Source organism: Hippoglossus hippoglossus, chromosome 23 (genome assembly GCF_009819705.1).
Source record: "Hippoglossus hippoglossus isolate fHipHip1 chromosome 23, fHipHip1.pri, whole genome shotgun sequence".
Lineage (NCBI taxonomy): Eukaryota > Metazoa > Chordata > Actinopteri > Pleuronectiformes > Pleuronectidae > Hippoglossus > Hippoglossus hippoglossus.
Window position 1 is genome coordinate 14114471 of NC_047173.1, and position 13458 is coordinate 14127928.

General features: G+C 44.6%; 2 protein-coding genes and 1 long non-coding RNA gene across 14 annotated transcripts in view; 1 reads left to right on the forward strand and 2 right to left on the reverse strand.

The window, feature by feature from the left end:
• Window positions 1-3539, reverse strand: part of si:dkey-97m3.1 (fatty acyl-CoA reductase 1) — a 35874-nt gene extending 32335 nt beyond the window's left edge. For 2 of the 4 annotated variants that reach the window (XM_034577680.1, XM_034577678.1), the window contains exon 1: window positions 3328-3539. The gene's annotated coding sequence lies outside the window, so the exon portion shown is untranslated. Of the gene's footprint in view, window positions 1-3322 lie in introns of all 4 variants that reach the window. The other 2 variants (XM_034577679.1, XM_034577681.1) reach the window with 2 other exon arrangements.
• Window positions 3540-9926: 6387 nt separating this feature from the next.
• Window positions 9927-13458, reverse strand: part of magi2a (membrane associated guanylate kinase, WW and PDZ domain containing 2a) — a 176817-nt gene continuing 173285 nt past the window's right edge. For 7 of the 9 annotated variants that reach the window (XM_034578120.1, XM_034578125.1, XM_034578123.1 and 4 more), the window contains one exon: window positions 9927-10944. In XM_034578120.1, coding sequence (XP_034434011.1) covers window positions 10225-10944 — 720 coding nt within the window. In that variant the 3' untranslated portion in view covers window positions 9927-10224. The remainder of the gene's footprint in view (window positions 10945-13458) is intronic. The other 2 variants (XM_034578128.1, XM_034578127.1) reach the window with 1 other exon arrangement.
• Window positions 11028-11896, forward strand: LOC117757223. The gene is made up of 2 exons (XR_004613062.1): window positions 11028-11130; window positions 11674-11896. It is a non-coding gene; the product is annotated as an uncharacterized LOC117757223 (long non-coding RNA).

Here is a 13458-nt window from a genome sequence, read left to right on the forward strand (position 1 = left end):
ACTGGCAAGACCACAACATCCTGCTGTGGGGAGGAGACGGCACGACCGATCACAGAAGAGCAATCTGTAACTTTCAACACATTCAAATTAGAGCCACGACAAAGCATCCAGTGCACCATGTAAATCTCAGTCCTGCCAGATAAAATGTATGATTGTGAATGGAATGAAGTGGAACAGCTTCGGCCTGTGTGAACTGTCGATGAGGTTTGCATCGATGTGCACGATTCCCAGAGAGCGCTTTCATTTCTCTGACATTATATAAATCAAATTACGAATAAGAAAACAATCGCAAGATTTATCAATATCGTAAACAATCAATATTTGCAGTCTAAATACATAAATCCAACGTCAGGCTCAGGATGAATCGTCATCATGTGTCCAACAATCACGCTAAAAATGAAATACAAATGATGGTGACTCATGAGCTCACATGTCAGAGACTTTAAAGCCGATGATGCCCCCCCCCCCCCCCCCCCCCCCCCCCCCCCCCCCCCCCCCCATTCCCCCCCCCCCCCCCCCCCCCCCCCCCCGTGAGTTGATCTTTGGAGGAGCCCATCAATATGAAGTGTCACCTAACAGGCACTTCCTTCCTCTAAAGCCGACAGTAAACCAGCAGGTTTCACTGAGGGATTTACTGTCGTACATCGAAAAGAATTCTCCAGAGGACGCAAATCAATGTGGGGATTTTTACACAGCACTTCTCAGAATGTCCAAACAGAGACGTGTGCATGATGTGTTCCATGTTACATCACGATCAACAAGACTGAATGATAACAATCCGAGGCTGAGGAAGGTGGCACACTTTACAGGACTCGCTCCTCCACACAGGCACTGACTGAAAAGAGGTTTCTCTGCTGAGGAGGAGTCTTTATATCACAGCCGTGTCTCGAGGCCCAACACCAAAGATGCAGAAGAGACATACCTCTGCACTTAGTGTGTTGTGTTACTAGTTTCTGAGGAATGGAAACATACAGGACGACTGAAAAGAAACACGTCTACGCAACATTTAGAGATTTAAGGTTCAGGCCGATACTGATATTACAAAGTAAAATACACTTCAACGTGAACTTTCTGCTTTGTTTATTCTTTAAAATAAAAGTTGATATATATATTATAAACATATTGGCAAAAATAAATGCAGATATCGATACTTTTGCGAAAAGGCTCCATTAGATGATATTGAAATAAGAGCAGTTCAGGTAAAACAGGATGAGACACACTAACAAATTTGAAATGATATTTAGCTCTGTCACATTTGCTGAACCTACTTACTACGACTTAAGTTGTAAAACAATTTGTCAAAGAATCTTTCCTGCCAAGATCTTTTTGACGAAACACAACTTTGTCAACTTTTAACATTTCTGAAAAATAAAACATCATCCACTTCGAGATCAGACCTGTATATCGTTTTATAAATCTTTCTACCAGCGTCTGATCAGACTTAATACAGCTTTGAATACATAACACTTAACTGAGAACAAAATATAGGTCGCCCTGTGATAATTAGCTTTTTGTGATCCCGATTTAGAAATCAGCTCACGGGTCTTTAATAGCTGCGATAGTGACGAGCAGCATTTATCATCACACACCAAAACAGCTTCTGAGGAGGGAAACCTGCTCACACCATATGTTATATATGAGTTTATATATATATAGAATCAAATAAGCTATATTCCCACTGTTCATGATGGAACTTGTTTCATTCAACATGTGCCAGGGGCATCGTGTGTTCAAATATTTCAAAGGGAACAGTTTCCTGACTCAGCACGAGTGGTTTGACTTCATTAAGAAGACGGTGAATAAATTACACGAGACAAACGTGTAATATTGATCAGGGCCGGGACCCCATTGGCTTATTGTGTTTGAATTATGCATGTTTGTGTGAATGAAAGGGAGATAATAAGTGTCGTAAACCTGTTTAGTTCAGATCTACGACATGATTAATGATGACAAACACTTTAAAAATACAGCAGCAACGATTAGTCAGTTAGTTCATCAATAGAAGACGACTGAGGAACTGACTTGAGGACTTAATAATGGTTTTTAATCACTAGAACCTGCTGGTTTTCAGCTCACAGCCCATGACACACAATATCTTTGAGTTCTGAACGAGACAGTGAGGGACAGACATGTCAGGGTCTGTGGTCTGATGATCATATTATATAGAAATGAATAAACATGGAGGCAAGGGTCTGAACTCAAGCTGCTGCCCAGTGGCACGTTCATGATGAGGAGGCTCATCTTCATCCCAGTCAGAACACATCAGCCAGGAGGAGGTGATTCAAACGACTGGCCTCCACATGGCACACACGCACGCACATGCACACTCACACGCACACTTACACACATACACACACATTCTTCTGTTATTTATCGCTTTGATCGTGAAAAAAATCACAATATTTACAAACTTATCGTTTTCATAAATCCCTGCTAACACGTTCCGTTTGATGACGTGAAGACAGAAATGGTTAACACACCACTTCCGGTAAAACCTTTTACAATAAAAACTAAAAGGAAGGAAGATACCAACGTCTTCTACTTTCTATTGAGTTTTTAATATATAAATAATTGGATTAATAACGATCAGAGGGAATAAACAGAAACAGGTTTGTATTTTGGTATTAATTAAATGGAAACTGTTATTTGTGCCTGAAATTGATAACAAATAGATGTTGATAACCATTATTACAACTTTTATTGACTTATGCTTTTAATATATATAAATAAATATGTGAAAATGAACCAATTCCACTTTTAAACAACTTCCTAGTCAGACTAATGGACCCAGGTTGTCGGAGTACAGGGCCAATTTAAAGGGTTTAAATATAAAGAAATTCACATTTGATTAAATACAGTTATATTTAGTTATAACTCTGAAGCGAGTGGTTTATTATGTGTATTAGTTCTCTGTTCCTTTGAAGGCCGAGCTCCGGACGTGTAGCGGCGAACTGCTGCTCGCTCCCCGCGGCTCCTCCACGCTGACTGCGGCTCCGGTCCCGGTGTCTGCCGCCCTGCCTGCCGTCGGAGGCGGCTACAGCTCTGCGCTGACTACGTGCTAACACAACCCTCCACGTCCACAACAACACGAACAAACGATACAAATAAAACCTCCACAACCCCCTGAATCCATGTTCTCCTTCACCCGCTCAGCATCCTCCTCCCCGGGCGGAGAGAGCATCCACGAGGAAGATGCTCCAGAGGCGGCGTGCCACTGCCCGGACGCCCCGCTGCCTCCAGCCCGGAGCCAGGCTCAGCCCCGCAGTCCCACACAGCACAGCCGCTGAAACGAGGAGGAAAACGGGGGGAGATAGAAACGCACCTTACCGTGGACGTCGCTCGGCGCGGGCGGCTCCTTCCTCTCGCGGGTTGTCAAAGAGGCTGTGCGGCAGCTGCGGACTCTCTGCCTCCACCCACCGGCCGCCCCTGGGCTCCTGCTGCTCGGATACTTCCACCGTCAGAAGACGCCCGGTTCTTCCCCCTCCGATGCACAGCCCTGCCTGCCCGCCTGTGAGCGTGTGTCTGCGGATGACAGACGCTGGACCCGGTGACACTGACACACGGAGGGGGCAGGGCGTGTCACCCCCCCTCTCCCGCCCCGCACGCCCCGCAGGGCCCCGCACGGCCCGCCCCTTGTCCCGCAGGCACACGCCGTTCTGGAGGATCGTGAAGGAGGAAACACATGGAGTCGTTTTATTATGGGACTGATTTATAACAGCATGATTATTAAAGTAAATACACAACAATACACACAGTCAGTAGTTAAATGATAATTGATTATTATTCATTAGTAATATTTAGTATTTGTTTTACAACTTGTTAGAAAATGGGCCTTTGGTTTTAACAGATGATTTTATAATGAATATTTACTAAATATTTAGTATTTTTCTGACAATTTGTCATGAATATTTTTCCTTTGGTTATAGTCTGATAATTCATAATAATGAATAACTGACTATTATTAAACTATGGGCCAGTGACAGTCCAATTAAATACATTTACAGGGCCGTGCAAGACATTTCGGGGGGCAGGTACTCAAGGAATAAGATTCGCACCCCCTCTAAGTACTCAAATAAAACTTACTACACATTTACAAGTACTACAAAATCATGAATCAACATCTATCAGATGATCTTGAATTCTACATTTACATATTTATATATAAAGGATTTGGGATATTGTCATATTTGCATTTGTTACGGAGCCAAGAAAGTTTACGGCCGCCTGTAAATTATCTCAGTCTTTATTGTGACCTGAAATAATGTGCACATAAAAAAATCTATATAACAAGACAAGATCAAAGTGACCTAATGACCCAGATCCTTCACGCTCACTCAAACCATGTCTTTAAATTATTGACCTCCGCACATTAATGATCCATCGATTCCTCTGCAGCTGAGACCTGGTGTCGGGACATAAAAACACACGAGGGGGGGGGGGGGTTGTTTAATTCCCTGCTCATGTATAATTAACGACATCAAGTGGCAGGAATCAAATAGCACCATGTCGGTTATGATCCAGCCGTTTGCCTGGAGAACACTTTAAAGCTCCAGTCGGTGCCGTTACTCCACATCTCACAGCTTCCACCACGAGTCCAGCAGAGTTTCAACTGAGCTGAAGGGCACAGACTCTGCTTCTGTTGCTACAGCAGCTAGGTTATCTAATAACACTTGGATGGATCAACAGCTAAGATATGGGAGGTCAAAGGTCAAAGATCAAGGTGGCCTCGTATCATATGTATTAGGCCTTTTGACCATGATATCTCAAGTCTGGCTTTAAGGGAGTTTCTACAAATTTTCACCAGTTGTCACTATCTCGCTTACAAGACCACAGGTTAAGAGTATTTCTAGTTCTTTGTTAAATAAAAGACCAACATGAACATGGGAACCCTCACCCTCCTCTGCAGGTAATCCTTGTTGTGTCTCAGGTTGTAATACTTTTCTGATTGCAGGAATGTTTAGTGTAGAAAGTCGTGGCTGCTACTCTGTGAGTGTTGTTCACTTTCTTGGAGCTGTAATGTGTTTATTTTGAAACTGTGCATGCTCAGGACTTTGTAGAACCTGCGCGGCTCCCAATGAGTTGGTTGTTTTTCTCCTGCTACTCTCAGACAATATTGCTAACAAACGTCGGGGGGGCAGACCTTTGATGCGCAGCTTCTTCCCACGTGAAAGTGCACAAGTGAGGCGACGGTGAGATTAGAGGGAATCAATGTTTCTACAGGTAAACAAAGTTCCAGTGGAGCTGTTTGATCTGAGGAGCCTCGAGGAATTAAAATCTTTAACAGATGAGGATGTTTTTCAGATTCTGAATTTCAGCAATCTTTGACTAATTCTAATCTTACAAACAAAAAAATATAAATAGTTTGTTTCTTGTTGTGATAAAACAAAAATATAGGAGTAGAAAGTACAGATATTTACTTATACATGTAGTGGAGGGAAAGGGAAAAGTACCTGAAAAAAAACCCTACTTAAGTAAAGTACAGATACATGAGAAATGTACTCAGGTACAGCAATGAAGTAAATGTACTCTGTTACATCGCAGCACAGTGAGTTCATCTCGCGGGATATTATATGTTTTCTCAGCACTGCAGTTGTTTTGCAACATGAAGCTCTTCAGTGAGACATCAGCGGAGGAGGTGAAGCAGTCCATCAAATACTGCTGAGAAAATCTGAGTCATGTCTACTGCCAATTACATCTGTGTGTGTGTGTGTGTGTGTGTGTGTGTGTGTGTGTGTGTGTCAAACTGGTAAACAGTCTTTTGTGCAGCTTAGACAAAACCCTGTGTTTATCTGAACTCTCCATCTCTGAGCATTTGAGCCCAACAATCTCTAAAATGTGAGTGACTTCCGTTTAATAAACATGTCAGAGGAGGTTCTTCAGCCCTGACTTCCTCTGTGTGTTGAGGCCTGTACTTGGCCCCTGGGCCCCTCAGCCCCTCGGTGGAGACCCACACAGCTCAGGACTGATTCGCTCCTGTGGAGAGCACAGGTACAGGTACAGGTACAGGTACCGGCCCGGCCTGCGCTGCCTCTGCAGGGGAGCGTGCTGTCGTTCTCCTGTGGAGCTTCATCTCTCTGTGCACGTGCATACATGTCTTCTTTAAGCCTGATGGAGTATATTCAACGTTTACTTCACAGGATCAGATAAAAGAGAACTGGGCTGATACTGAGGACACACATGATGCAAATCTGAGGTTTGCTCATATGCTGAATCTACTCTTGAATAAATAAAGATGCTAATCAGTGTTACCTCGTGTTTTCATGTGTTTTCCAACAGGATGTGTGTGCACCACAAAACCACAGCAAGAGGATGTGTGAACACCGGTGACCGACTTTTCTGAAAGCTGCTACAAATGTATTATTCTGCTATTTACTACTGAATGTGTGACGTTGTGTAATTTATAAAATCCCTTTACAATTTTAAAAGAGTCTGACTAATAACTTTATGTAGGTTCAGAAATTATGAAACCAAGCAGAATGAAAACTATAAACCCTAGACTGTGCTGCCCTCCAGTGGAGACATGGCTGATGTGCACAGAGGCTGTAAACCCCTGAGATCTTCTATTCAAGCCTCAAAGTAGAAAAGAACCAGTTATAACATATATTTACAGGAAATATACACTTGAGTAATATATACAATCAGGGAATTTTGAAGTATTTTCTGCAGGATTCTACTTCACCATCAGGCGGCCGCTGTGTGGCCAGATAGAGACACTGCAGAGGAAGAAGCAGTCTGAGGTTATTCATGCTCTGAAAACACTTTGTCCCAAACCCTGTTCAGTATTTACAACACAACATAACAAACTAACTACAGGATTACACTTCACACCATAATTATGCAGATACACAGATCTAGTTCTAAATGTATACTGTATATATATTGATCAATTTCATTTATTGAAAACGTTTTTCAAACTTAATCTGCTGCCTGGAAGAAACCCAACAAGTGGACAAGGCCAAGAACTGACCTGCGAAAAGTTTTGTAAAATACTGTAAGGATTTTCTTTATGCGTGTAATCATATTTAAAATAAAAGGAATAGTTTGTCATTTTGGTAAATATCCTTATTTGCTTTCTTGATACAAACATCCTACAAGAAAGCAAATTTCCCAAAATGTCAAACAATTCTAGCTGTGTTACTTTATCATTCTTTATTGGTTGATACAGAAATGTCACATAAACTATACTTGTACAGTAATAAGCTCTTAAAATGTCCATATTACTGCTTAAAACTACAGTGCTGTACATTATAAAATGTGTATTTGGTGTATTAAAAAAAAGGGGGTTTAAATTCAAGTGTTTCCCATGTAACGTGCTTTAATAAAACCAGGCAACCGTAATAAGTCACACAGCAGCATCTCTTCAATGAATCTTCCGTGTTGTGTCAATATTTTCTTTTATTTTTTGACAGCGTTTCAGAATATCTTACAGGTAAACAAGATTTTTGCAAAAGTTAATATATCCATAGCGTTGCATTTCATAAAATAATTGCTCCACTTACACTCTTTGTGACCGTCCATAGTACATGGAGTCATAATTTATAGAGATATTTGTTTGGGGGGGGGGGGGGTCTACACGCTGCCATGACACTACACAGTGATGCTGAGCCGTTTCAGAGTTTATGATGCAGCCTGTGTTGTTTTCTTCTTCTTCTTCTTCTTCCAACACACACACACACACACTTCTGTTCTTGTTCTTTCAGCTTTCCACAGCAAACCACTCAGACAGTTTGGTTCAAAGGAGACGGCTCGGACGTGGAGAGCAGCGCAGCACGCGTCTTTCTGTTTCTCGCTTCAAAAGAAGAGGTCAGAAAATAAAGGAGCAGTCCAGGATGACACAGTTTTCTACCTTTAGTCTGACAAAGTGTGAAATTGAGGTCTGGGGGCTTGTTTTGCGACGACAACCCTCCACAGTCTCCACGTGACTGAGGGGGGGGGGGGGGCCCTTCTGTGCCTGGCTGACGATTTTCTGTGACATAATAATTCATATCCCCAAACCTGCTGTGTGCGATTGTGCTTTAAAGTCAGTCTGCTTAGTCCTCGTGTAATTACGGATTACAATGGCAAACATAATGACTGCTCTCCCTTCGCTCTTTCATTATCCAAACACCGCTGGACCCTCTCTCAGCCGGAGGAGGCAGAGGAAACATTTGCTCTGGTATTATGTGCTGTAATGATTTTCTGTTTCTGGCTTGTTTGTAAAGGGGGGGGGGGGGGAAATGACCGCTCATAAATGTCATGTAAGTAAAGAAGATTCAGGTGATGGGAGAAGATTTGCCGACCTCAACGCTGACTGTTCACTAAACCCCTTCCCCCCCACCACAGGGATCCAATCATAGCTGAGCAGCAGTGAGTGGTAGAAATACAAGTAGAAAGAGTTTCAAAGGATGAAACTCTTTCCTACTGGTTTACTACCTCATGTAAGCATGGTTTCAGTTTGTAGCTGTTGTCCTGCTCTTCAAATATCCACTCCAACCAATCAGCCGCACACTGATACACAAAGATGGAGGAGATGACAGATCCCCAAAAACTTGTGGAGCGGGTGAAGCCTCCTTTGTCAGTCGCTGCTTTGAAGTGACAGGCTGTTGTCTGAAATCCAGCAGCCATTGTTTCCCCAAAGAATCGAGAAGCCGCAAACGTGCCGTGCAAAGAAAGAAAAGCTTGACGGGAGTAAATGAAGCAACACAAAGGGCGACAGGTTCAGCAGGCGGTCAATTGTCAGGTTATTGTATAAAAAAATGCAAACGGAAGATAATAAAATTAAGACGTACAGGGAACAACACACAGTCACAGGAAATGAATCATATTCAGCGGCCTCGTCTCAGCCCAAATAGAAATGTTGCATTTTCAAAATCAAGGCCTTTCATTGCTTCAGGTTCCAGGTTGATGGGTGAGGCAGCTTTCTCCTCGAAGACTCGATATCAGATCGTACTAATTCTGTTTGGTTTGGGTGCAGAGCTCTGGCATGAGCTGACATTTAATTATGCCACGTTGTATAAGCCATAATTCATGGAAATTACCGGTGTCAGACCTCATTAAGAAATCAGTAATGAAAAGTAGAGTGACCCGGAATGAACTGCGTGCACAAACACGGGGCGTTAATATCTCTGGTAATGGACTCATTTCCATACACGATGCATTTCACCTCGTCACACGTAAAAAATACAGTTTATTGTTGATGTTCTGTAAAGTTGGTGTTGGTATAGCAGCCTGTTTCAAACCCTCCAAAGTGTCTCGGAGTTGAACCTTTGACTCTTTCAGTCTAAGGCACTCTGCCTCTGTGTCGCTGCCACGCCTGCTCCTCCTCCTCCTCCTCCTCCTCCTCCTCCTCTCAGCATCCGACCGGACGCCACCGCCGTGGATTGCTTTGTTCGTTAAGCACAGAAACGAGAAAACAGCGGATGGAGACGACACCCTCGCTGAGAGCAGAGTTCTGGTCCGTGTCGCGCTGGTTCTGATCGTTTAATCCTGGACTAGAATTTCCATCGGCTCAGCTATAAGGTTCTGTTCGCTTAAAGATGATCTTATTTACAAAAATGATCCCACATATTCATATTCATTATAATATATCTATGTCTATAATCATCTGATAGAATATTCAAGACAGATCCAGGCCCACCACAGTCTCTGTACGGCAAAGTTCTGTTGATCATCTCCGCTGTCGCGCTTTGTTCCATTCGCTCACGTCAAAAACAGGCAAACCCGTTCTTCTGCACATTCTGCTTTCATAAACTAGACTCCACTGGGAAAGATATATAAAAAAAAATCAACTTCCTGTCGAGTTGGTTTATATTTGCATGTTTGTCCCCAAGTTATGTTCAGGGAGGAGTTTTTTTTAAAGTCTGGTACTCCCCCCCCCTCCCAGAATGATCCCCCCCCCGCTCCCAACACTTCACACACATTCTACTTGCTCTTCCATTTTTTTTTTTTTCAAAAAAGTTGGATGATTTACCAGTTCTTAAGTGGTGGGTTGTAAAATATTTCTCAAAATAATTTAGAGTACAGTATCATAAATAAACTTCTAAAAACACGTGTCCAGATCACCCTGGCCCCCCCCCCCCCGCCCCGTGGTTTGGACTCTGGTTCATGGGCAGAACAGGAGTAAGGGGGGGGGGGGAGATAAAGAGCACAGGAGGGTGGGGGGATGGTGGGGTCATCCAGATGTTGGTGGTGTAGCTCAGATGAGTGTGGCCACTTTGTCTTCTGCGGAGCTGCGGTGTTATCTGCTCAGCGGGACGTGCCCGTGCGCAGCCGTGCTGGGAGCTTGTCCGACCCGGGGATCTTCCAGGGCCCGGGAGAGACCGTGACCTTCCTCCCTGCTACGCCGCCGCCGCCGCTGCTGGTGCTCTTGTTGGGCAGGCTGGGCCGGCTCTCTCCAGGCTGCGGTCCCTGGGCCTGGGCTTGCACTGCTCCGACTCCACCTTGCTGCTGCCACCCAACGCCGTAGCGCTCCACGTCCTCTCTGCTGTTTCCGTTGGTGTGTGGGAGCTTGGAGCAGCTGGGAGAGTGGGTTGGATTCTCTGGTTTCCCCGGTATGTCTCTCCTTGGGACCTCCCCTCTGGTGCTCCTGGAAGCTTTGAGCTCCCCACTCTGCCCCTCTTTGCCCCCTTCCCCCTCAGTAGTGGGCTGCACCCTGTGCCCCTTGTGGGAGGACCTGCCGCCCTCTTTTCTTCGCTCTGCCGCTGCCGCCGGTTGAAGCCGCTTCTCCTCCCCTGGCCGATCGGATCTGGGTTTAGCAGCTCGGCCTTCTGGGGGCTCTTTGAACGCTCCGTCCGGCCGTCCCGTGCCCCCGCGTCTCGAGGGACGTCCAGAGGCAGCAGGTGAGATGGGTCGGGGGCCGGGGCCAGATGAGATGAAGGCGATGACATGGAAAGGCTGTCGATGGGAGGGGCTACTTCCGACAGGCTTGGGGAGGCTGAAGGGCGAGCTACCATGGGGCAGCATTGTCTGGAACACCACACACACAGTCAATAATACCAAAGCAACGCAAACACACACACACACACGCGCATGCACAAGTTAAAGTTCAAAGCTTGCATGCATGCCACTGCAAAACCAAAACCAAACACTAAATCAAAACAAAAAATAATCACCACAGCAATCATTCCTATTCTACAAGCTAAAAGCATTAAAGTAAATATCAGCGCAGCACGACAACCCACTTCAGAGCGTGTCACAGGACGACTCTACTTTTAGACAACATCAATCTGCCTCCCGTTGCTCTCCTTAAAGCCTCGGCCAATCTAAAACCTTGGCGGAAAATCGAAAACAGGTTTAATGAAATGGATGATGTGCCCAATAGGGTGGTGCTTTAGTGAGAATGAAAAACCTCAGGGGCCAAGTGCCTCTCTCTCTCTCTCTCTCTATCTCTCTCTCTCTCTCTCCTCTCTCTCTCTCTCTCTCTCTCTCTCTCTCTCTCTCTCTCTCTCTCAGGCCTGAAGAGGAGTGTATCCAGCTGCAGTGAATCTACAGCTCGGCCCTCCACTCTCACGGACTGTTAGCTTCCGCTTCTGCACTGATGAGTCCCGGCCATCGGTCACTTTCAGCGGGCTGGGCAGGGGGGCAGAGGCAGGGCTAACTACACTGGCACCGCGAGGCCCAATTATAAAGAGGGAGCAGACTAGATAGAGGACTGAGAGGGAGAAACAAGGGAACCTGGTCATTCTGAGGACACAGGAACTTCTGTCCTGCACGGGGAGGGACATTAGAGCCATTTGGTCCCATGTGTGTGTCCCCTGCTGGACTTCACAAAACATTACCAAGAGATACGAGAGCTTTTGGCGATAAGAGCAGATGCTGGTATCGATGTGTTGTAAATCAAAACACGCGATTTCAGCAGTGGAAATAATACCCAGAAGCCCCTGGACATTTTCCCATTGTTGTGAATCTCTTGCTTTGTTCTTCATATGTGAAAAGAAAAACGCCAGAGAGAGTCTGAACCCAATCGTCTGGACAGCTTTCTGTTTTTTTGGGACACTAACTTTAACCTTAACACCTACATACCTCATTAAAAGTTGTTGATCTGTTGTTATTGATTCCTCTGGAGTGTTTGTGTCCACCTGATGAACACAACTCCCAATACGCGCTCCTCCTTTAATCCCAGTTTGCACTTCAGCGACTCCCGAGGGAAACATCTGGCTCTTCAGCTGCTCAATGCTCCATTAGGTTCCCCAGCTTCACGCTAACTGTGTGTCTGGGAGGTCGTGTGCAGCTGTAAGTCACAGCCTGGTAAAAGGTTTGTTAGAAAATACAGATGCTATTTTCCATTGTCTTTTTTGTTAAAATGTATTGATTATGGCGTCTTGCAAACAGATTTTAAATACTCACCTTAGAATGTGTCTTCAGTGAGTTTTATTTTGATTTGTTTCTTATGTTTTCACCCATATAGAAGATGTTTGGTTTTAATTCCATATGTTAAAGGAGAGAATCTATAGTCACAGGGATACTGTAATATCTGAAATATATATGTAATATCTTATGTTGCTTTAAAGGAGCCTCTGAAGTCTGAGGAAATTAATCAAGTAACATCGACAGCATCACAAACTTCAGGCCCTGAGTCGGACAGATGTTTACTCGGCGGGGATCATCTAACGGAAGATGAAAGTTGCATTATGGGAAGTTTATGATCTGGTTTTGAGCTACATCGCCCCTAAAGTAGAGATTTATTGAATCCGTCTGTTCTTCTTGCATCGACCACAGTCATCAGACAGACGATTAAAGAAAAATCTGTTCGAAAATGAGAACGTTTCCTCTCTCACTCCCAGTCCTCACCCTCAACGTCTGTCCTTGCTCTATGTAACTTCAGTGAGTGGGTTTGATCTCCTGTGAGACGTGTGGAACTGACTGAGTGAAGCTGAACTGCAGATCAGTTGTGTTCAGGAAGCCGGGGCTCATGGGTAATATCCACGGTTCAGTTGTGTTTCAGTTCAGTGGAGCAGGGGCGACACAACGGAGCCCAACAGAATTTATCATCGTGTGCGGCCGTGATTAATTATTTCATGTCACTCTATAGTTTGCTGTCGTGTCAATTTGATGTAGAGTAGAAGGACTTTGATAAATACGTGCCCTTCAGGTTCAGATCTCACACGAGACAGACACACAAAACCTCACACAATGCAACACAGAGACAGGCAACGCAATCACAGGCATGCACGTGCACACAGCCGTATGCCTTTATGCAAACACTGCTCTTTGTTTTCGCTTTTAGCCGTTTCCTGAAAAGCGCAGCACCAGAACGTGAAACGAAAATAACTCGCTCCCTTGAACATTATTATGCTAATGTTTTAAATGGCCTAATTAATCTCCATAGATGATTTGCTTAACCTTCAAGTATGCAAATAAAGTGCCTGTAAACTACGAGTGATGAAATGCTGAATCATGCCCACGCGGAACAGAGCGGAGCAGAACGGAGCGTGTGGGTTAAAAAACGCTGCCTGTACTTGGAGAGCTGCCGAAACACCA